Raw genomic sequence first — 25795 nt, 5'->3', positions numbered from 1 at the left:
AGAAAACACTGCTGATATACTGCTGACAAAAAACCAAAACATGGTAAAAACAGCAGGACTACTACTTTGAGGGTATTAGTGTGTCAATCAGGGGATGCAGCTGTAATACAGGCAGCTTTTTAACATGCCACAGCTACTTAGGTATGCAAATCTTTGACAAAGTTACCTTTAGCTAGAGCTTGCTAGGAAACCTCTTCAGGTTTTAGGAATTATATTTGTTCATTTGTAGACGAAAGCAAATATAGCAAACAAACATGTGTGCTTTACATATGATCTACTCTAATGAGACTCATCTATTTTTATTTAAAATATTCATCGCCCATTTTTAATTCATATTTACAAATCTAGTGCAGGAACTTAGTATAGTTTGGTGAATAGGTGCACTTTCAGTGTCAACGGTGCTTTGCATGTTAAAATACATAAAAGTGCGATAAATTGTGTTAGCATTGGTTGTAATGCTGATCGTTCTCCAGGATTACCACAACCTCCATATCCTGTCTTTTGGACTGGCTTCTGACCAAAAGCTCTAACCTGCGTGAAGTACAACTTAATCCTGTGTTTAAACTATGTTGTCTTAATTAGTTAATAGGCTTAAACATGTCTGTCTTCCCATAGGAAGGCTGCAATCCTACACCCTCATAGACTTGGAGAAATTGAATTGACTCGCCCTGACCTGGATAGCCCAGGCTAGTCCGATCTTGTCAGATCTCAGAAGTTAAGCAGGGTCAGCTCTGGTTAGTATTCAGATGGGAAACTACCAAGAAAGTCTAGCGCTGCTCTGCAGAGGCAGGCAATGACAAACCGCCTCTGAACGTCTCTTGCCTTAAAACCCTTATGAGGTCGCCATAAATTGGCTGCGACTCGATGGCATAAAAACAGAGCAGGACCTATGTACCCTTTGTGTCTGGAAGCTATGAAGAAAAAATAAAACCAAAGAGTAGATGAATAGCCACAATGAGTATGTCACAAAAAACAAATAGCTGTACCATGAGTCTTCTGTATGCATATCTTCATTTTTGGAGTCAAACACAACATGCAACACTGGTTTTTATGACAGGTTATTATGAGACAACCTCAGAATTCATTGACAGCAGCAAAAGTTTGTTACCTGGCACCTCAATAACTCAGAAAGCAAGTATTTCTGGTACCAGTAAGGAATTATGTGCCTCTAAAGAGTGTCATTTTTTTCAGCCACTCTTTTCATACCTACACAGGGGCCTCAGAATGTTGCATTACATACATCTGTTCGAATGAAGAGGGCCCTTTGTGTACTAGATATACTTCTCAGGAAAAAAAGAATAATTGCAGACGGCATTAGTCTTTTTTAGGCTGTACAAAGTGTCACCCTGCAAGTCAGATAAAGAGTGATAGTCTCCCAAACTAAGCATTGAGATTACTGATCACTAATTCCATTTTGCAGTGCTTTGAGGTGACAAATTAGTTCAGACATTTGAGATCTGAGATAATTGCGCTGGTTGATCTAAATGCACTGTGCAGATGTATTAGGGTTGCCAGCTCTGGGCTGGGAAGTACCTGGAGATTTTGGGAGTGGAACCTGAGGAGGGCAGGGTTTGGGCAAGGGAGGGACTTCAGTGGCATATAATGCCATGGAATCTACCTTCCAAAGCTGCCATTTTCTCCAGATGAACTGATCTCTGTAGCCTAGAAATCAGTTGTAATCCTAGGAGATCTCTAGCCACCACCCTAAAATGTATAGCTTATTCTTGTTCTGTAATTGTTATTGCTATTAAAGTGTCATGTAAAGTAGGGAAAAAGTTGTGGCACCAAAGAAGAAACAGAAAAGGGAACAGATGCCAACATGACTGTTTTTACCCATAGGAATTTAGTCACAAGTTACTTACATGGATAGTATCACAATGTAAAAGAGACACACTTACCTACTAAAAAGAGATAAATATATCATCTAGTATTTGCTGTATGAGTATGTCTAAACTGTGAAACATCATATGTAGAGTGTATTCGATCATTATTATTTTTCCTCACAGGTACAACAGCCAGGTGCACTCACTTTAGTGGAAGTGATAAATGTCCAAAGTGGCCCTAACTGTACAACAGATGAGAAGCCACCATCAGTGAGAATCTAGGTTGGTTAGAACAATCTATAGATATCAACTTTACAAATATAAAAGAAAAAATAAACTTTATTCAGCAATATTAAAGAGGGATGCTTGTAAGGAAATCCAGATATTTTTATTTTGTTAGTTAATTACCGAGCATTCCTGAGCCACGCTGGCAGCCAGGACAAAAGTCTTCAGGAGGCCGGCGAAGGACTCCGCCGGCGGCCCACAGTGCCGGCGTCTGGGCAGCACACGGCAGCGTTTGTGGCCCCAGTGCCGGTGTGCAGGGCCGGATGCAGCAGCGCTCGGCCTGGAAACCAACAGAGCCTGCCGCCGGCGTCTGGACGCTGGCAAAGGCCACAGCGGTGTCCCAGGAGGCGTTCCTGGGGCATAACAGCATCCCGGGAGGGGTTAACATACGAACATAAGAACATACAAAAGGCCCTGCTGGATCAGACCAAGGCCCATCAAGTCCAGCAGTCTGTTCACACAGTGGCCAATCAAGTGTCTCTCGGAAGCCCACAAACAAGACGAATGCAGCAGCACCACCCTGCCTGTGTTCCACCACACCCAAAATAATAGGCATGCTCCTCTGATACTAGAGAGAATAGGTATGTAGCATCACTCGTATCCATTCTAACTAATAACCATGAATACCCCTCTCCTCCATGAATATGTCCACTCCCCTCTTAAAGCCCTCCAAGCTGGCAGCCATCACCACATCCTGGGGCAGGGAGTTCCACAATTTAACTATGCGTTGTGTGAAAAAATACTTCCTTTTATCTGTTTTGAATCTCTCACCCTCCAGCTTCAGCAGATGACTCGGGGTATTATGGTGCTTGCCAGGGGATGGGGCTGCCGCTAGGCGGCCTCCTAAACAGTTATGGCTTGGAAATGCCCCCTTTTATTTTTGCAGAGATACGGCACCTTTTAGGTGGTGTGTCTCCCGTGCAACCCTATGTGGGTTGCACGGATTTTTGGCGCCGGGCGGCGCCGGGCGCTTAGGAGGCAGTGCCGCTGCGTTGCCTCCTAAGCCCGGTGCAGGCATTCTGCTCAGGAATGAACTGTTAGTTAGTTAGTTAGTTATAGAAAAGAATGTAGCTACCACTGTGTATTTTATTCTGTAACCAGGCAGTGTTCTTGATAGTTAAGTGTGTGAGAAGACATAAAATGAAAGCACAAATCTAAGGTATATGTTCAACAGCTGTTTTGTAAACAAACACCTACACTACTGCCATTTGTCTTCTGTCCACATCTTGGGGTTGGGGTGAGCACCTCTGCCTTCTTCTTCTTTTTTTTTTAAACTGTGCATACTGAGAGGCTTTTGTGCTTTTCCTGCCATTTAACTAAGTGGTACCTCTCACTAAATGATAAATATTTCTCCTGTCATTATGCTAAAGCAGCAGTTTTATCAGCCTCTAATAAGAAGCAGCCCATCAGCTCCAGGACACTAGAACTACTGTTCCCTTTCAGAGCTTTCTTTTAAATCTTGCTCTTTTTTCTCTCAGTGAACCAGTACACAATGATGCTGCAGGCCCCCCTCCCCAAACCACAGCTGTCAATATCAGGTTGTTTAGCCTCTGAGTATGCGAGCAGTCCAGAGTCAGGCTTCCCATGAAAATCAAGTCAATGACCTGCATCCCTTGCTCCTGTGAACCAAGAGATGGCTATAATTTTTCTTCCCCCCAGTTTTCACATGTTGTAAATGTTCACTCAAGTCATTAGCCAATACAAAAATGCATTAATTCCTGCAAAGTTAAGTTCTCTTTGAATGGTTTCATTGTGCCTGATTAGGCACAGTTTTCTTCTTTGTCAAATTAAAAAATAGAGAGAATTTAAAAAAAGGAGAGAAATAAAGGGGCGAAATCAGGGAATGTTAAGGTATTTTTTTAGCCGCAGACTGTTTGCCTTGCTATCTAATCAAGCGGAAACAGCCTTTATCTGCCATGTTCCATTGTAGAAAAGTGCAGCAATAAACAGTCTAAAGATTTTCCCAAACTTTTGTCATCCTAAAAGGCCCAAGTTTAGTCAATTACTGTCACATTAAAAATAAAAAGATATAAAGGAATTACTTGGAAAGAAAAAAAAACATCTGCATTTGTAGTTGTATAAAAATGCAGACAATGAAGAACCATATACCCTCAAGAATCCTTTTACTTTGCAAAGACTTGTACTCTAAAAAAAGACTGTACAGGGGCTTGAATGAGGGTTGCCTCTTGGTGACCATAGAAACGTTAGAAATGGTGGAAGATGCAGTCCACTGAACTTCAAATGACTTTATTAAAGCATCACTAATCAGAATCCAAAGTGTTCTAGTGTTATAACCAAAAGAGTGAATAGCTCTTAAAATTCTAATGACCTACTAAGAGCATTGCTTAAAAAATCCTTTGTAGACAGCAAGTTAAATATTATTTTGTAAAAAATCACATTCCTTTCACAACAATTAATCTTCAGTAGATCACAAATCTCCAAATCAACCATGACTGTCATGATTTTATAGAAGTCATGGCCTGAGATCATATAAGGAGAGGTAGTGAGACGGGGATAGAAAGAGTATTTAACATTGCTATCCATTAAGTAAATTAACCATGTCACAATCTCTAGTGCATTAAAATCAGAACACAATGCAAGAACAATCCCATGAGATATTTTAGGTCCCACTCATTTCAATGGAGGAGTACATACTTAATTCTCCCACCAAAATCAAAGGACCGTAAATCTGATCACAATTGGCTAACTAAATTGTATGTTCCCTATCTATCGAAAACATTTACGGTACCTCTTAAGATGATATTTGTAAGTGAACAGCTGAATAAAATACTAATGGAGTCTAACACTGTTCATGAAATTGTCTGCTCCTAGTTTCAAGAAATAAAGAGTTTTTACATATAGGAATAATTTATGAAAAGAAACAGTATTGGCTAAGAACTGCATGAACACTCTGGAAGACCTAGGTCCGTCACTGGGTTTTAAATACAATGTTTATACCTAAAGATGAAAATGAGATGCTTCAAAAATTATGGAGTAATTCTAGGGTTGCCAACCTCCAGGTACTAGCTGGACATCTCCTGCTATTACAACTGATCTCCAGCTGACAGAGATCAGTTCACCTGGAGAAAATGGCCGCTTTGGCAATTGGACTCTATAGCATTGAAGTCCCTCCCCTCCTCAGGCTCCACCCCAAAAACCTCCTGCCAGAGGCAAAGAGGGACCTGGCAACCCTACTGATAACTTCCCTGAGAAGTTATTTTGTCTTCTCAGTCGAACCCATTTTCAGATAGGTGTTATAGACAACATTACATTGCAAAATCTTTTGTGAGCTAATAGTATGATTAACACTATTGGTTCTAGTTCTCATATTACGATAAACTATAATGGTTTAAACAGTAATTAAATAAGACACAGCTGTATACAAAGCAGAAGTCATCTTTATAATGTACCCATTAAGTTCAGAAGCTTCTACTAAAGTCTAGAAGGAACAGCTCTGGAAGGCAGGTCTGAGGACAATAACAGTAGCCAGCTACACTCATTTTCTTTTCTTGTTTTAATGACATTTTTGTCTTAGAAAGGCTACATGCACTTCTAGCCTAGTTACTTTAAAATCTAAACAGTACAATTTAAGTGCACCATATAATAGGATAACGGCTAATACACATAATCCGCTAGAAACAGCCAAAGAGAGATTTCTGTTTAGTAACCCCAGGGATGCCTCTGAGCATCCCAACCACGAGTATCTCTGAGCATTCAGTGGACTCCAGTAAAATCTATTTGTTGCTGTTGCTGCTGTTGATGGTAGACAGAGATGTTTGTTTCTGTACCACTTCAGTAGTAAACTCAAAATTAAAAAAAAAAGAATATTCATTGGTTTAAAATACCCATGTTTCAATGCCACAAAGCTTATGTCTGACAAAACATAACTACGCATAATGGTTATCCAAATAGAAAAACCTAGCGAGATATACGCATATTAATTACTTATGGTTGCCAGGTCCCTCTTTGGGCGAAAATGCATGGTCTCTTTATCCTCCATTAATTCCTGTTTCAGCCAGGATTCAACCAGGATCGAATGATTGTGTTTCGCCTAATGTGCATTCGATCCTAGATAAATCAGGGATTAAAGGAGGATAAAGCGACCATGCATTTTTGCCCTTTGTCACTGGTGGAAAATTTTTGGGGTGGAGCCTGAGGAAGGCAGGGTTTGGGGAGGGGAGGGACTTCAGTGCCATAGAGTCCAATTGCCAAAGCGACCATTTTTTCCAGGTGAACTGATCTCTACCGGCTGGAGATCAGTTGTAATAGCAGGAGATCTCCAGCCACCACCTGGATACTGGCAACCCTAGAATTACTCCATTATAACTGTGTAGAATTCAGAATATCCACTGCTGCACTAGAATAAGGGAGACTGCATTTCCTGTTAAAACTGCTTGCATTAAAAAAAAAATTGAACATAATACATGGTCTGGAAACCACTGAACGGCAATACACGCGGAATCCCACAATGCTGCTCTTAGAAAATGAATTTGCAACACGTGCTACCAATTATTAGCAACCAAAATTTTTAAATTAAAACCAAGTCAACATACTGCAGTCCATGTTGCAACTTTCACACCCAACCATATAAAATGAACATCTGCTGCCCCTTCTCCAAGTGCTTAACCATAATAGGCAGAAAGCATCAATGAGTTGTACATCTCTGGAGCAAGAGAAACTGAAATTCCAAATGAACGTGGAAACAAAAGGACAAAACTTTTATGCCTTGAGATCTGAATTGTATTCTGAATTTTCTATACCTAGCAGATTTACCTGAGGTCAAGTCTTCAGATTTGTTCGTTCTCAGGGCGGATGACTAAGGTTTATATAAAATGCACAATTTCAGGCTGCAGTTGAGAAATTAAAATGTTTGAATGTTCTGCTGAAACCAAAAAAGGCGTCTCAAAAAATTAGTATGACACATGCGGTAAATTGGGTTGGATCCAATGAAGCACTGTAGGCAGAAGGATTTGCGCCCACAGAGCAGGACTTTCTCCTTCCCCTCCCTCCTGATGCAGCCCCAAATGCCTCTTGAAATGCTGGTCTTTGGGGCCAATCCAGGCAAAGAATTATTGCCTGGTTCTGTTGATTCTGTAAAATGACCCTGTGCTTTCACCATATCAGAAACAAGAGTTGACAACTCTGGGTTCGGAAATACTTAGAGGTTTGAGGGTGGAGCATGGGAGAGTGGGGTTTAGGGAGGGCAGGGACCTTGCTAGGGTATAAAGTCATGCAGTGCACCTTCCAAAGCAGCCATTTTCTCCAGGAGAAGTAAAATAAATGTTTTCAATAAGTACATAAGCGATTTATGTAGTCTGGAGATCAGTTGTAATTCCAGGAGATCTCCAGTCCCCCACCTGGAGGCTTACAACCCTAACAAAATCCTCTTCCAAGGAGAAGAGCTTGGTATTTTAGGATCAGCTCATATGGGAACCAACGTATACACGGCATATAGCAGGGGTGTCGAACTCATTTATGAGGGCCGGATATGACATAAATGTCACTTGGTTGGGCCGGGCCATGTGTACCGTAAAATTTAATGCCAGGTACCGGAGAGATAAACTTTATAGAAGACACAAGCAAAGCCAATTAATTTTATTATTGTTTACTTAAAATACAAACATGCTTAAAACAATAACACTGTTAATAAAAGAAAATACGGTAAGAGTGTTATTGTTTTAAACATGTTTGTATTTTAAGTAACAAATAATGTAAAAATTAATATCATTAATTGGCTCTGCTTTCGTCTTCTATAAAGTTTGTATCTCTCGTCCCTGGCATTAATTTTTTTTAGTATTTTAAACTGGGGTGGGGGGGCTGCCTTGGATGGCGAGCACGCAGCGGACTCGCCAGCCCAGATCTGGACCAGGAGCTCCTTTATGCATGGGTACTTTCACTCACGACCACTCCTGTTCTGACTCGGTTGTTCCTTGGAGTTATGCATGAGTTTTCCATCCATTAGAGATGACCTCATGCCCAGCCCTCACAAATCATGATGCTGTTTAATCCTGATTTTTTGATATCCCAAGATCAGCCCAGGGTCAAATCATCCTCATCTCCGTGCATAATCAAAGCATGCGACAGGAGAGCTGAGGGGGGTGGGTGAGGTTTTTCTCACAGTAAGCACTACAGCCAATTACAAAGCAGTGTTTAAAGGGGTGGGGACACAAATGCTTCCTGATTTTTGTCTTCAGCCAGAGTTCTAAAAAGGGGTTTAAAACAATGCTGGGGTTTCTCCCCCCACCCACACCCTATTCCTTTTAAAGAGCTCAGGTTTTTTAATGGTATGTAAAATGGCACTTGAGTTTCCACCTGGGGGAGAGGGGAACTGGACGTTTTTCTCACAGTAAGCACTACAGCCAATTACAAAGCAGCGTTTTCAAGGGGTGGGACGGGGGAGGGTGGCTGGCAGAGGCCGCTGTGGGCCCACTTTGCCCCGAATGGGATGGGGGAAGCCCAGAAAGGGAGGGGGAGCAGGGGCTGACTGCCTTGGCTCCACAGGCTGGAGAAAAGCCCTCCGCAGGCTGCATGTTTGTCACCCCTGGCATGTACAGTACTTAAATCAACTATTTCCCATTACTTTGAAAGGTCAGAAAATATTAAAGTAAGTATGTTAGCAATAATCACACCTTAAAATGTTATAGTCCCTTGACCAACTTTATATAGAAATACATGAATAGGCAGTCGCCTGAAAGGAATATGAAACCTGCTTGCCCAATACTAGCAGCCTTCCTGCTGTTAGGACAGCCTTTTTACTTTTTAACTAATGCCGGCATAAGTAGAATGCAATTCCCTTGAAGTCTCTCAAATAATAGAAAATTGGCAGCTTTATTGTCTTCTTAAAATGATATCTCAAAAGCTGAAAAACAAGAGAGCTGGAACAAAATGCCTATTTATTTTCAAAGAGATTACAATAAACTCTGCTTTATACAGAATCTAATTGACTTCCCAACTGAGGCTTCTATAGAATTGTTCTCCATTAAGTTACACAGTTGTCGTCCTAGCACTTGAATTTATCACTAGCCTTATTCAAAGAAGTACATCGTTAACACCACTGTCTTGCAATTAATGAATTCTACTCATGTAAACTGTCTAATTATAGAGTAGTACCTTCCACTTTTAAAAAACATTTATTTGGCAGGAGATAAATGTTGTTCAAGAATCAGTGTTGTCCTGTATTTTATCTTTGTGTCATGGCCCAAGCAACACAATTCTTTAGACTACATCTATTTATTTATTTCATTACATTTCTACCCTGCCCTCCCCAGCTAAATTGATTATATCCAGAGATTTTATGTTTAAGTTGTTTTTCTTGTCTACCTTTCCATCTTGATTACATGTGTGAACAAACAGATGTGATGATAACCTAACTGCATTTCTCAAGAGTAGCAACACCACACATAACATATATACCGCCCACAAATGTACAGACTGAAATTGTAGGGTAATGATTCCAGTTAGCGCCTGCGTGCAAGTAAATAGACATGCTGGCAAGGATTACGACTCAGTGGCGCTATGCTCTTGCTTGTACCCAACTTCTACGCATTCGAAGTCCCATCGCAACTGGGGCCCCAGTTTACACCCTAATGAATTAAGGTCCCAAAAACATGTTCCATACGCTGTAAAGATGGAGGATACAGACTGCATGAACATCCCCTGTGCAGACAGAAGTTCAAGCACATAAAGGTCAGTTATGTTGTGTTTTCATATTGATTTTGGTCTATGTTTATTGATACTTATTCTTATTCATAAGGAAACCAGCTTTTTTTTGCAAATGCATTTGACAAAACATCTAAGCAAAGAAACGTTCCAGCAGGCACTAATCAACTGTGCAGCATAATAGGGACTGGAGAGGTGATTTTATGCCATTCTTCTAGCACAATTATATTGCTAAAAAAGTGAGAGGATGTTAAGGGAACACATAAACTACTTAAAGGCTGGGCATTGCAGAAATATTTGCAGTGTTCTCATAATATATTTATTATGGAAAACATCACTCTGTAATGGTTTGCAAGACCAAGTATACTTTTGGTACACCCATCAGCAAGAAAAATAGCAGGCAAACCTGCAACATAGCTCTCTTCTCATGCACAGTTGCATTGGTAAATTTACTTACTTGAAGTAGTACTGAAACCCGGTATACATGCAAAGCCAAAACTGGTGATCTTGGACCAACGTGGGGACTTCTTGCCTTTACACTCAGATTGCAGCCTTATTTATTTGCTTAATTTATTCCCTGCCTTTCTCCCCCCAAAAGAACCCAAAGCAGCTTCCATAATTCTCCTTTCATTTATCTTCACAGCAACCCTGCAAAGTAGGTTAGGCTGAGAGTATGTGACTGACTCAAGGCCGCCCAGCGTACTTCCATGGCAGAGCAGAAATTCAAACCCGAGTCTCCCAGACCCTAATCCAACACTCTAACCACTACACCACACCAGCTCTCTCACATGGCAAAGACTCGCCTTTTTGTAAATGCTGAGGTGAATGCAAAGGCATTTACAATGGCAACAGAGCATCCACACAGGAGATCAGCTGCCATTTTCCCACTGTGCCAGCAGAGGCTTTTTTGAAAGCATCTTTTAATTGGTAACTGCTACAGCGCTACAATAGGGTTGCCAACTCTGGGTTGGGAAATGCCTAATGATTTGGGGGATGGATCCTGGGGAGGGAGCTCAGTGGGGAATAATGCCATATAGTCCACCCTCTAAAGCAGCCATCTTCTCCAGGGGAACTGATCTCTGTTGTTTGGAGATCAGTTGTAATTCAAGAAGATCTCCAGGACCCACCTGGAGCTCAGCAACCCTAACACTACATCAAGTTCCGATTCATTTTTAAAACTCTCCACAATCCTGGAGAAGAGTTGGTTTTTATACCCCACTTTTCTCTACCTTTAAGGAGTCTCAAAGTGGCTTATAATCACCTTCCCTTCCCCTCCCAACAACACCTTGTGAGGTAGGCGCGGCTGAGTTTGGAAAGAGCTGTGACTAGCCCAAGGTCATCCAGCAGGCTTCATGTGGAGGAGTGGGGAATCAAACTACCATTCCATTGCAAATGTTTAGGCACCCTATGTGGGTGAAAAGATGGCACAGAAATGTTGTAAATAAATAAATTAAAATAAACACTACAACAATGGCAGGGAAGACAGCATGGTATAGTCTAATCTCGTCAGATCTTGGAAGCTAAGCAGGGTCAGCCCTGGTTAGTATTTTGATAGGAGACCACCAAGGAATACCAGGGTAGCTATGCCAAGGAAGGCAATGGCAAACTACCTCTGTTATAGTCTCTTGCCTTGAAAACCCCATAAGGGGTCACCATAAATTGGCTGCGACTTGACAGCACTTTACAAACACACAGAAATATGACAGCTACTGTAGTGAACTATTCTCACTTGCTTTACATCAGTATCTATCACTTTTCAAGAAGAAAGAACTACTGCACTAAGAAGTAATACAAACACTACATTTTCTACATTTCTGTAGGAAGATATTTAGACAACAATAATTAATAGTCATAAAAATAAATGATTGTTTTCATATAATTTTAATAAGGCATTCATAATGCAATTTTACTTTCCCCTCATGTTTTGTTTCAAGAACCCATAATAGTATTATAATTGTTGTTATTATTATTAGAGGTTGAAAAACCTGTGGACATGTTGAGACAGTAAGAAATGTTCAGCTGTTTAAACAATCATGGTTTCTTCAGAATACAACAAATAAAAAATGAGTTTGAGAAAAGAAAGCCATTATGAATTATTTCTCTGAAAGCAAGCTTTGAAAATTGATTTATGATATTAATAACTCCCTCTGGGGAAAGCCTGTTTAACTGCAGCATATCATTCTAGGGAGCCTACAGTACAATCCTAAACAGAGTTATACCCTTCTAATTCCACTGAAATCAACGGGCTTACAGGGGTGTAACTCTGCTTAGTATTGCACTAAGCAGGCCCACCTTCTTTTGGCTTTTCTGGAAAAACAAAGATTTTTTTCATGCATTGCTGCTCATTTATAATATTCACTATGTGCACTTTTGATAAATTACTTTTCTTGCTGGAATGGTGAGGACAAAACAAAGTAAACATTATATCAGCTCAATGAAATAAATGGAAAAAGCTCAGATTTAATGGCCAGCACCCAAACAGCTACTTTAGATGCACACATATTTGCCTATTAATTGACTTTGCCTGTGTCTTCTATTAAGTTCCTGTCTCTGGTACCCGGCATTACATTTTATGGTATTTATTTGATTGATTGATTTGGCACACATGGCCCGGCCTGACCAAGTGACATTTATGTCATATCCGGCCCTCATAACATATGAGTTCGACACCCCTGGGCTAGACAAAAAAAAAAAAAATTCACACCACTTCAATTGTAAGCACTTCATTAAGGATTCCCAGAGACTCCTTTGAGAAATCTAATTTTCGAATCCTGTTTTATAGTTTACATGAGGTGGAATGATAGGTAGTGCTTCCCCAAACATCACTACTCCAGTTGCAAAGCAGAAGCTTCCAAACCGCTTGCTGATTTCAGGTTTCATTACTAGTACATATAGACTGAAAAACTCTGAGTTCTGCTCACAACCTGAGTTCGATCCCGACGGAAGTCCGTTTCAGGTAGCCAGCTCAAGGTTGACTCAGCTTTCCATCCTTTTGAGGTTGGTAAAATTAGTACCCAGCTTGCTAGGGGTAAAGGGAAGATGACTGGGGAAGGCACTGGCAAACCACCCAGTAAACAAAGTCTGCCTAGTAAACGTCGGGATGTGACATCACCTCATGTGTCAGGAATGACCTGGTGCTTGCGCAGGGGACTACCTTTACCTTTACTGTTTATTTCCCACATGTCGTGGGTATGGTTTCCAGGTCCCCCCTGGCCACCAATGGGGGCTGGTGGGGAATGGTTGCCAGATCCAGGCTTGGAAACTCCTGGAGATTTGGAGATGGAGCCTGGAGAGGACAGCGACCTGAGTGGGGTACAATGCCACAGAGTCTACCCTCCAAAGCAGCTATTTTCTCCAGGGGACTGATCTCTAGTTTGGAGATGAGTTGTAATTCTAGGGGATCCCCAGGTCCCACCCGGAGGCTGGCATGCCTAGTTGTAGGGTTGCCAACCCTAGGCTGGGATATTCCTGAATATCTGGTGGTGGAACCTGCGAAGGGCAGGGTTTGAGGAGGGGAGAGACCTCAGTGCGGTACAATGCGGTATAATCCACCCTCCAAAGGATCCATTTCCTCCAGGGGGATTGGTCCCTGTAGTTTGGAGATCAGTTGGGATTCCAGGGAATCTCCAGGCTCCATCTGCATGTTGGCAACCCTACCATATGGGGTTACTATACAAAGGAAACCATCTTTGTTCTGTGTTGTTCCTTAAAGTTGTCTTGCAGTACCATGACTGAATGAAGGCACAGAAGTGTATAGTTTTTATCCTTCGTTGTATTTATCTGCTGGTCTTGATACTTTTTTTTCCACACAGATACACAAATGTTTGTGTGTGCATGTGTGTGTGTGTGTGTGTGTGTGTGCATGGACACGTGCATGTCCTAAGCAGAATGCTGATCAGGAAAAAATAACAATAATAGACACATTTATCAGTAACAGCCATCTGTGCTCCTTCAGTCTGAGCCAACTTTTTTGGCAGGCATTTATATTTCCCTCTCCTATCCAATAGGATCTAGCCTTGCAAAGAAAGTGTTTTACTCCCAGTTCCTTTATTCTCTAACATTACAAAGGTCAAGTAGTGTTCTAAATCTGTCAAGGACTGGATGTAAAATAATACGGTATCACGGGCTACGTTTAATTAGGTGCAAGGTAAAGGATGACTGAAACTGGGGTTTCCCCCCCCAAACTACACACATACACATTATACACACACACATATATATTCCACTCCTCCCTCCAACAGCTTTTTTCTTTACAGAAAAGAAACTTCAGAGGTTGCAAAAGAGAGGTAGAGTGGTTATGTTAGTTCAAAATTGTGTCTACATTCAGATGTGATGACAAACCCTATTTGTCTGTGACAAGTGCTAACGCAGCTTGTTTCTTCTGATATGGGAGTCCTACTGTGAAAGACTTCATAGGTAAACACAAGCACCTTAAATTGAACATGGACTCAAATAAGCATTTAGTGCAGATGTTATGATACAAAGCAGACAGCTCCCAACAGAAGACAAGCAGCTCCATTCTGCACTGATTGAAGTTTCCAGGTTGTCTTCAAGGGCAGTCCCACATCTAACATTTCACACTAGATCAGAATAGCTCAAGTAGGGGGGCAAATAAAAAGCTGAAAGAAGACACTTCCAGCAACTTCACCAACCTCTTTATCCGACACTTCCAGCAACTTCACCAACCTCTTTATCCGACACTTCCAGCAACTTCACCAACCTCTTTATCCGACAGCTTCCCAGTTTGGGAAACTTTCAATCAAACTCCAGTTTCCCATAATGTCTGATTGTAAACATCTGAACAAAATTATATATTCTAATATTGGGATTAAACAGTGGTTTAGAATCGGAGTTTGAGAGAAGGAAACAAACTCTGCCTAGGTGTCTACATTCACATGTCATGACAGGTTGGAATTTTATGGAGGGAAGGGAGGAAGACTGGAAGGAGACCGTGAACATGGTAACAAATTGTGTTATTGTTATTATAAAAAGAGGTTTGTTGTGACATCTGAATGTATCTTATGTTTACTACAGTCCACAGCAATCCTCTCATTGACTTCTGCTCTAAAAGAGCAAATCCACAACCCAATAAAATAAACCTAATCAATGACAAACCAAAATTCAGATCTCCAAACTACAAATACAGAAGTTAAATCAATCTCTTCCAATGACAATATTTCTTTATCCTTTAGACAGCACAAGGTTTCATGATGGATTACAAACAAACAGTGCAACAGTGCAGGAAGTGAAAATTGGGAGGGAGAAAAACACCAGGGAGTCTGAATGTTATATGAAAACTCCAAGAAAAACATCCATCTTTATTTGCACAGTGGAATTTTCTGATACAGGCATCTTAATAACCCTTCTAATGTATTCCTGTGGAAACCTTTTGACATTTCAACCTACCCAACAGAAACACAGCATTAGTTTTATAAACCTAGTTTACAAATTTTTGTATATGAAGAAGCCATACAGTTCTTCATCTAGGCTCCTTGTTTACAACTACATTTGCAGAGACTGGAGAACAGAAACCCATATCTATTGTCCCATTTAAGTTCCATTTAAATAAATGGTTTTTATATTACATAACTGAGCAGGACTGCAGTCTGTACTTAAACAGGCCACATATACTATACTGTTTAAAAGGACAGTATGCTATGATATAAGGCAAAGTTTTTTTGTCATTAAGTTATTTTGTCATTACATTACTATTTTTGTAATTCAATTTTAAAAACCATTTAAATAGGTCTTCAGCAAAGCAATACACGACTGTATAGTTATTCTAAAGCACCATTTTTATATAACAAGCCACGGTGAATCTCAGACATTGACAGGAGATGATCAGGTTAACTGTCAGGTGATGCAAATCAGTGAGGACATCCTGGAAGATCAGTTTTGTCCCAACACTGCTTATGTTTCAATGAGCCAGCAATGGCTACAGCATATAAGATGAAAGCGGCAAGGCAGGGAATGGGCTTCCCTCCTCTTTAAATTTTTTTTACCTGAAATCTGTATCAAAGCAATTGCTGCTGCACAATCTTGTTGAGATGTAGGCAGTCTGGAGCAAAGACAGGCCCAGTGCTTCATCTCACTGACTGCACAAGTGGCTTCAAAACTGGAGGGAAGGCTAAGAGCTATTGCTTTATGTATTTACTACATTTATAGTCCATATTCTTCTTCCTGGCACTCAAAGCAACATACACAGAGAAGCTAAGTCTCTCATCCAAGCACTTACCAGACCCATAACTGCTTAGTATTAGGTTGCTCACTATCCCATCAAACGATAGCCTCCTCACCAAGTAACCCTTCACTGAAACAACTACTAGTACTGTTTTGCCAGAACTGCGGGTAGGGTTGCCAACTCCAGGTTGGGAAATTCCTGGAAGTTTGAGGGTGAAGCCTAGAGACAGAAGAGACCTCAGTGGCGTATAATGCCAAGGAGTCCAACCTCGAAAGCTGCCTTTTTCCCCAGAGGCCCTAACCTCTGGAGATCAGCTGTAATTCTGGGAGATCTCCAGTTCCTACCTGGAGGCTGGCAACCCTAATTACAGGATCTAGCATTTTCACATGTTCAGAGAAATTTCTGTCCTAAGGGGTGACAGAAACACCAGACTGCTGGGAGATTCCATCGGATTTTCAAAACATTTGGGCTTCAATGCATATCACAAAAATGGTGCAGGTGAGGGAGAGGTTTAACCCTTCTTGTCCCTTATACAATTTTACTGATATGCTCCCATCACCCCTGGACTTTAATTAGCCTTTGAAGGCTCTTTGCTGTCATTTTTGCTTCCCCAAGCTAATAACAGCTTGGGGACAGTTTTAATCTGTAAAATCACATAGGGAGACAGGCTTAAACTAACTCTCTCCTTAGCAGTGACCCTAATCCAAACTGGGACTTGTACAGCTGTTATTTCCATTTTAAAAAAAACAACAACAACACTAGAAATATCTGTTTCCATACTCCTCTGCACTGTCTGGTTTGGCCCCAAGTCCTAGCATTGAAAACAGTACTGAGAGACTCATATGCTTTCACAGCATTAAAATCACCACTAGTTACCAGGATGTATTGGTAAGGTGGTCATCTTTTTTTCCATCATGACCTTTCCCTTCAGTGCATCTACATGCTGACATAAACTGTAGAAATCTCTGACAAGCAAATAGCAGTTAAAGGCGTAAAACTACTATAATACCTAGGAACCAAAGAGGCAGGAATAATTTTACTTCATTTTTAAAATATTTGTTTGGATATAGAAGAAAATGTGTATTCCTTCATAACAGCAACATTCCTAGGAGGATCTAATAGCCAAAAAAGACATTTAAGGTAAAGAAGAAGAATTTAAAACCACTCTCTGGGTTGATGTGTGCACTTTTTGAGGACATTTGTGAGAATATTTTGCAGGTATATATATGAAAGGGAACGCACACTATCCAAAGTGCTTATTCAAAATCTTGTAGATGTAACACAATTGCAGAATCATCTACATTGTTCTATTTTTACTAAACATGACAAACTCCTGCCTTAGAAGGCAATCCTATGCAGAATTACCCTTAGAGTGGAGTAACTTAACTAAGAGTGGAGTAACCTTACGAAGGTTGCCAACCTCCACCTAAGGCCTGGAGACTTCCAGGAATTACAACTGATCTCCAGACTACAGAGACCAGTTCACCCAAAGACAATGACTGCTTTGCAGGTGGATTGTAGGGCATTATACCCTGCTGAGGTCTCTCCCCTCTCCAACCCCAACTCTCCCCAAATCTCCAGGAATTTCCCACTCCAGAGCTGGCAGTTCTAAACTTTACACAGCAGCGCAGTATTAGAAACTTAAATTGATAAGCAGAAGGGAACTATATTTTTGTAGTTTTAAAAAAAATGGCCACCTCAAAGAAAAAAAACACATTGAGAAGCTATTGGATGGAAAGTACATAACAGGATGTACAGTGCAATCCTATGCAAGTCTACTCAGAACCAAGTCCCAAGAGGTTCAATGGGATTTACTTCCAAGCAAATGAGACCTCAGATCCATTTGAATCACAATCAATAGTAATATGACCACTAAATATTCTATTGTGATGTATATACATTTGATTATTGTCTATTCAGGGAGGGAAGGTGGCATGGTATAGCCCGATCTTGTCAGATCTCAGAAGCTAAGCAGGGTCAGTACTTGGAAAGGAGACCACCAAGGAAGGCTCTGCAGAGGAAGGCAATGGCAAGCCACCTCTGCTTCTTACTTGCCTTGAAAGCCCCTTGCCTGGGATCGTCATAAATCAGCTGTGACTTAACAGCACTTTACACAGACACATCTTATATTCAGTGCTCCAAATGATAGCATTTCCTGGTAGTACATTAAAATATGCAAAACCTCTTGCTGGACCTTTCTTACACAATCATATTGTTTTTCCTCACTGATCCAAATGCTGGTACCCAAAGTTTTGATGTTCACTAGAAATGAGGGTTTGCCAGTCTTTCATAATCAGAGACCACCCCAGTAAGATAGAAAACCTATATTGACATTCTCATCCATAACTGGTTAAAATGAAATATGAAAATCATTTTTCTTTGGTTTACCTGGGTTGACCTTGTAGGTGAAGCTGAAAACCTATCTATGGCACTATTTATGATTTTATACCAATACAGCATAGATGTTTTCAAATACAAGCAGTGTGCATACATATAAAATCATTATTCCAACTTGACCTGAATCATGTGCCAGAACTTACTAAACAATAGTTTGATTAATGTCAAAAGGCATCAGAGTAAACTAAGTGCCAGCACAATGTACTGCTAAAACAAGAGATTTGGGAGTCTTGGAATTCCTTATAAAGAACCATACAAAAATCTGTTTTAAATAATACCAAGAGCTATGAGAATAATAGCAAATAATTAGATATACACAAGGAGAGACATAATTTTGGTTTAAAATCAAAATGCATCAATTGTACAGCCCTGTCCAGAGTCCATTCTCAGAAGTAAGTCTAAGCATGCATATTCCAAGCCTGTCCACGTTTACTTGGTCTATTCCATACATAGTCACGAACACATCCCACTGATATCAAAAGGATTTGAGTCCAAGTAAATGTGCATAAGATTGCAGCCTGAGTGTATCAGTACTCGACAGCAATTCCTGGAACATGTTCAGTTTCAGAGCTAAAGATCGTAGACCACAAGGGAAATGTCTGAATCAATGTACACTTCCGGCATCCCCTGCTGGTTGCCTATGAAACAGATTTTGTTCCAACGTTCCAGAGAGCAAAAGCACAATGTCTCAGGGTACAGAGAGGGAGTCAGGACATGAACAGTATCAGAAGGAGAAAGAAATGACCCACCTTAACTGACCTAGCAGATTCCAAATTTATTTCTGAAGGACAATAGCCAGAGTACGTTTCTAGCCACACAAAAGATAATATAGCTAAATATGCTGACTGCAGAATTCCTTCAGTAAAACAACAACTTGGCATATCATTCTGATACCATAACTATTGTTTTGGAATCCTCTCTCTCTGAAGCATGAGTTAGACTAATAAGAGAGCTATCTTAACATTCATGATTTGGCTTCAATAGCAGTCTAAGGATATCAGCAGAACATTGAACTCAGTTCTGAATAACAGAGAAACCAAAGCCAGAGGAACTAAAACTGTGTTGAGAGGTGACGTAAAATGCACTTGGAAGAAAAAGCTAAGTTTGCCTGGGCCTCATCCAAACACTCTAGTATTGTACAATAAGTAGTAAGAAGTCCTAAGACAAGATCACTTCGTATAGTGAATTTTTTCCAATACAGAGCAAGGATCATGCATGAAGCAACTTAAATAGATGGAGTCAATTTCTAGTCTAGAATCACAGAGCTGGAAGGGACCACCAGGGTCATCTAGTCCAACCCCCTGCACAATGCAGGAAATTAACAACTACCTCCCCCCCCACATCCCCAGTGACCCCAACCCTCCCCCCGCAATGCAGGATCCCACAATCAAAGCACTCCTGACAGATGGCCATCCAGCCTCTGCTTAAAGACCTCCCAAGACGGGGACTCCACCACCCTCCGAGGCAGCGCATTCCACCATCGAACAGCCCTCACTGTCAGAAAGTTCTTCCTAATGTTTAGGTGGAATCACTTTTTTATTAGTTTAAATCCATTACTCCGTGTCCTATGTAACTGGAGGCCCCCCCAATCAGTTATGCATCATGATAATCAGTTAATTGATCTCGGGGAAATTGCATGTTTTATTCTAATATAATTTCTTTGGCAGATCCTCCTAATGAAAAAAGTTGCTTGCAAGCTGGCTCAAAAGTTGTTTTTATGCAGTTAACAAGACATTATGACAATGTAACACAACATGGCACCTATACAATGACTCACACCTGTCAAATTAAAGGGAATTTAGCTGACAGGAGGGAGGGAGGAAAGTTATAAGCTTTTTACTGGGGGGGGGGGGAATAGAATAGTAAAAAAGTTATACCTCAGCTCTCTGGGTTCGTGGCAAAGAAGCAGATTTTTCCGTGGCGTAAACGTCCACCAGGTACAAGCGTGCTCCCTGCTCCCTGTCCAAAATAGCAGCAGTCTGGATCACACCAGTATGGCGCCCAATGGTAAAAAGTCGACCAAACATTTTGTCCTCGCAACGCACTGAGACTATGAAATACTCCACAAGAGCTTCAGTCCCCCGAGGACTGGCTGCCACTATGGATATCACATCTGTCCCAATAGGTTCGCCTTCTTTTAAAATAGTAATATATTTTGGCTGAGTAAAAACAGGTCCATCAAGTCCCTGGAGAATCACAGTCATTTCGGTAGTCGATTTTCTTCTCTCAGGGCCCAGATCCGTGGCTGCAACTATAAAGCTATACATAAGCTGAGAAGGTACTAAGGCCGATGTCACTCTCAGATCTCCACTGTAGCGATCCACAATAAAGGTGTCCGTGTCCCCATTAATTATTTCATATTCAACCTCCCCATTAGCTCCTTCATCAGGATCAGCAGCGACAATAGTAGTCAGGACTGTACCAATCACTGCCGAGGGGTCTGCTGCAAGAGCATTTTGTGATACAAAAGTTGGAACATTGTCATTCTGGTCAGTTACCAGAATGGTCACATTCTTCAAAGCAAATCTTCGGGACTCTACAGGGACAGCCTGATCAGTGGCTTTCACTGTTAACTCAAAGAGATTCGCAAATTCACGGTCTATTTCAGCATTAGTATATATTGTTCCTTTGATTTCATCTATATGGAAATGGTTCCCTCTTGGCATCTGCTGAATGATTGTGTATGTTAACTGCCCGTTGATATCTGCATCTGGATCATGAGCAGTTACAGAAATGACAGAGCTCCCAACAGGAATGTTTTCAACAATCGATTTAAAAATGTCCCCAGGTGGAAATGTAGGAGGGTTGTCATTATAATCCCTAACATATATTACAATTGACATAGTAGACGACTGTGGGGGCCTTCCTTTGTCTTTTGCTGTTATGTTTAGTTTATATATGGACTGTGTTTCAAAATCTAACTTTTTTGCAAGGAAAATACTGCCAGTGTTAGGACTGATGCTAAACGTTCCATGATTATTTGTTCCAGTGATACTGTAATGAAGATCAGCATTGTCACCTGCATCCGAATCAGTGGCAGTGACAGAAGAGACAAGTTCCCCAATTCTCATGTTTTCCAAGACATCAACAAACAGGGTTGATTTAGGGAAGGAAGGACTGTTGTCATTTTCATCCAGTACATTAATGTTCAATGTACAAACTGAGCTTAGGGAAACTGCCCCAGCATCTACTGCTTGGATAAGAAGAGAGTAGGATGCAGTAGCCTCATGGTCCAGTTTGCCTATCAAAGTCACCTGTCCAGTGTCACTGTCTATTGTAAACTGGTTTTCTTCATTTCCCTTCATTACAGAATAATGGATCAATCCGTTATTTCCTTCATCAACATCCGAGGCAGAAACTCTTAAAACCTGTGTCAAGTTTGCAGCCAGTTCTGATATAGTAGCTTGATAAAGTTCTTTTAAAAACTTTGGCACGTTGTCATTTATATCCTTCAAGTAAACTTGCACAGTCGCCTGATCCCTTAAAGGCTTTGGCAAACCCTGATCCATTGCAATAACTGTAAACGTAAACACCGCCGCTCCCCTCTGCCTCATAAGGGATTCCCTGTCCAGCTGATGAGTACTTTTTATTTCCCCACTTATTGCATCCAACTCAAAATCAGGCTGCATGTGTTCAAATGAGTATCTGACTTCACCGTTAGAGCCCGAGTCTTTGTCAACAGCGCATATTTTACCGACAAATGATCCCCCACTCTGCTCCTCCTCATAATAGAAAACATAATTGGTACTATTAAACAAGGGCCTGTTATCATTTACATCTTCTAGAATTACAGTGACATTCACTGTGGCACTGAGCGGTTCTACTGCTCTGTCAGAAGCCGCAACCAGTAGTGTGAATCTTTCCTGAAGTTCACGGTCCAGCTCACTCTTTATATACAGCTGACCATCTGGGAAAATGCCAAAGGCATCCCCAGCATTTCCTTCAATTATGGCATAAGCTATTTCCCCGTTTGTGCCTGAATCTTTGTCAGAAGCATGTACATAAAAAAATCGGGAATTCACAGGCTCCAGTTCGGAAATTGTGACTTCATAGGAAAGCTGGTCAAACACTGGTGGATTGTCATTTACATCATGAACAGACACCGTTAAAATGAAACCAGAGGAGCGCTGTGGCACTCCCAAATCAGAGGCCAAAACCTCCACTTGGTAAGACCCAGCATTTATGTCGAGCGGCCCAGTTAAACATATGGCACCGCTTTCCTCACTAATATGAAACAGGTCCTTTGGATTGTGCTTCAGGCTGTAATGGACCATCCCATTGATCCCTTCATCAGGGTCAACAGCTTTGGCTTGGAATATGGTGTGCCCAGTGCTCCAGTTCTCAACCACATTTACACTTTCCACTGCATGAAGGAAGTGGGGGGAATTGTCATTTAAATCCCTGACATGTATGTTGACCAAAGCATCCCCAGTTATGGCTCCAGCACTGGCCACTACTTTTAGCTGGTAAAAGTCTTGCTCTTCCCTATCAATAATACTAGCTGTGGCGATCAGACCAGTCATTTTGTTAATTTGAAAAACACCCCTTTGATCCCCTGTTGTGATAAGGTATGTGATGTCAGTATCGAGATCCATAGTGGAAGCAGAAACGCTACCTACATGATAACCAGGGGCAACATTTTCAAAGACCACAAAGCTGTATGTAGCCTGGCTAAATACTGGGGGATTATCCTGAGTGTCCAAGACAGTGACAGTGACTATTGCTTGGTTTTGGGACTGAAGGTTGCCACCATCACTGGCCACTACTTGGAGCTGGTAAGCAGTCTTCTCCTCTCTATCAAGGACAGTTTTGGTGGTGATAACTCCTTTCTGACTATGGATTTGAAACCTGGAGATGTCTCCTGCTGAGATGCTGTATTTCACTGTCCCATTGACCCCAAGATCTGGGTCACTGGCAGACACAGTGGCAACATAACTACCTGCAGGTTCATTTTCTTGGATTTGGGCAAAGTATTGAACAGGATAGAATACGGGGCTGTTATCGTTCACATCGAGTAGGCTCACATTGACATGAGCCACTGAGGAGAGGGGAGGAGAGCCCAGGTCAGTGGCCAGGACCTGTAACAAGTAGTGATCCTGCTCTTCCCTGTCTAACTGTGAGATTGTACTAAGTCGGCCTGATACAGGATCCAAGCGAAACACTTTCCAAGGGGCTACCAAAGGACCAGCTCCCAACTTCCCTGGCTCTGTTTCTTGCAAGGAGAAGCGCACAGTCCCATTGTCTCCTAAATCTCCATCATCAGCAGTGAGAACTAACAGCTCAGTTCCTGAAGGGGAATTCTCTGCCACAGATACATGGTAGCCATCTGGCTGGCTAAACTGGGGCCTCTCATCATTAACATCCAGGATATTCACTATTAGCTGGGCGTAGGAAATCTTGGGTTGCACACCTTGGTCACGGGCACTGATGTTCAGCACCACCTGTGAAGCTAGTTCCCTGTCCAGCCCTCCAGATGCTGCCATGATGGTGCTAGAAACACCAAGGGGAGGTCTAGCCACAATAGTATTGGGGGTCGTGGTGGTGACCAGGCCACTGTGCTCACTAATACAGAACCAGCCAAGCTCGTTCCCAGAAACTATGTTGTACTTGAGGTTGGCATTGAGACCAGAGTCACGATCAGTAGCACTCAGGCCTTGTACATAGCTGCCAGGTGGCACCTCTTCACTGATATTCACTTGGTACACTGACTGCCCAAAGACAGGTGGGTGGTCATTGATGTCATTCACAAAGATCACCAGACTAGCCACAGAGGAGCGGCTCACTGGGACAGCAGTGGCTCCTTCAGGGCTCAGGGAAGAAGGGGGTGACGGTAACGGTGGAGGGGCCCCAGAGTTGTCAGTCACAGCCACAGTGAGGTTGTAGGTGGGTATGCGTTCCCGGTCAAGAGCAGCAGCCACTTTGATAAGGCTAAGGTTGGGGACTTTGCTGCTCTGCACCTCAAAGTGACGCTGCTCATTCCCACCCAAGATGGATACTGAGATATTCCCATTGGCAGCTGGTGAGTCAGCATCGCTCACAGTCAGCAGCGCCACAACGGTGCCAGGTGCCGCGTTCTCATCTACTGAGGCAAAGCGGGAGGTGGCTGGGAAATAGCGAAATTTCACCCGGGGCTCGTTGTCGTTCACATCAAGCAGGCGGATCAGAGCCTCGGCACGACCACTCAAAGCTGGCACTCCCCGGTCCGTAGCCTGAACGGTCAGGGAGTACTGCCGCCGCGACTCATAGTCCAGCGCTTCCCGGATGCGGATGACCCCACTCTCCGGGTCCACCTCAAAGGGAAGCACCCCGGCTCCGTCCCCACCAGCACCCTCCACCCCTTCCAAGCGGTAGCGGATGTCAGCATTGGTGCCCTCGTCGGCATCCGCGGCCGTCACCTGTAGGACGCTGGCTCCGACAGGTGCATCCTCAGGTACGCGAGCTTGGTAGAGGGTTTGGCTGAAGACCGGCGGGTTGTCGTTGATATCCTGCACGGTGACATTGACTTGTAAGTATCCACGCCGCCGCGGCTCCCCTTTATCTTCCACCTGCACCAGCAGCTGGTAGGCGGGGGTGGCCTCTCTGTCCAGCCCACCCCGAGAGACCAAGTGCAGGAAAGCGCCTTCCCCGCTAGGGTTGAGAGTGATGTTGAGTCGGAAGCGGCCCTCGTCGTTGCCGCCCACGATGCGATAGGAGCCGTGGTCCACGCCGTTGGTGCCGCTGTCCGCGTCCGTCGCCGTGTCCAGGATGAGCTGCCGGCCGCTCCCGGTGTCCTCCTTGAAAGTCACCCCGACGGAGGGCTCTGGGAAGACGGGCGCGTTGTCGTTCAGGTCCCGCACCACCACGCGCACCTCGCTGGGGTAGGTCGGCTGGCTGGAGAGCACCACCAGGTCCACCACGGCGCTGGCCAAGCCCTCCCGGTCGATGGGGGCGCGGGTGCGCACGTCCCCCGAGGTGGCGTTGAGGGAGAAGAGCGCGTGGAGCTCGCTCAAGCGGTACGTGAAGCCCGGCCGGGTGGCGACGGTGCCCACCCAGGTGCCGGCCGGCTGCTCCTCCAGCACCTGGAAGACCTGCCGGGGCTCGGCGGAGGCCGGCAGCGGCCGCAGCAGGCACAGGGCGAAGCGGACGAGCCAGGCGCGCCCAGGCCCCACGAGGCCCATGGCGAACGGGGGCAAGCGGGGGACGGGTGCCTACCTACAGGGCGGCCGACGCTCCGTCGGGAACCGACGCCGAGCCGGGCAGAGCCGAAAGCCGCATCACCGGGGCAGGGCGCCGGCGGGCGGCGGCGGCGGGGCGGCGGGCATCCCCGCCCCCGCGGTCCCGGAGCCGGCGGGCGGGACGCCGCAGCTCCGCGCTCCCACTCCCCGCCAGAGGCTGCAAAAGCCCCGCTGCAAAAGTCCGCCGGCCCCCGCTGCAAAGCGCCCGCCGAGGGTCGGTCCTCCCCGCTGGTCCC

General features: G+C 43.2%; 1 protein-coding gene across 1 annotated transcript in view; it reads right to left on the bottom strand.

Annotated features, from left to right (window-relative positions):
- FAT4 (FAT atypical cadherin 4) overlaps window positions 1-25502 on the bottom strand; it is a 133231-nt gene extending 107729 nt beyond the window's left edge. Inside the window, exon 1 of the mRNA XM_056855939.1 lies at window positions 20223-25502. Coding sequence (XP_056711917.1) covers window positions 20223-25502 — 5280 coding nt within the window. The remainder of the gene's footprint in view (window positions 1-20222) is intronic.
- Between the last annotated feature and the right edge of the window lie 293 nt (window positions 25503-25795).

This window comes from Euleptes europaea, chromosome 9 (assembly GCF_029931775.1).
Source record: "Euleptes europaea isolate rEulEur1 chromosome 9, rEulEur1.hap1, whole genome shotgun sequence".
NCBI lineage: Eukaryota > Metazoa > Chordata > Lepidosauria > Squamata > Sphaerodactylidae > Euleptes > Euleptes europaea.
The sequence above is the reverse complement of the archived record's forward strand: the minus strand, read 5'-3'. Positions and strand labels throughout refer to the sequence as shown.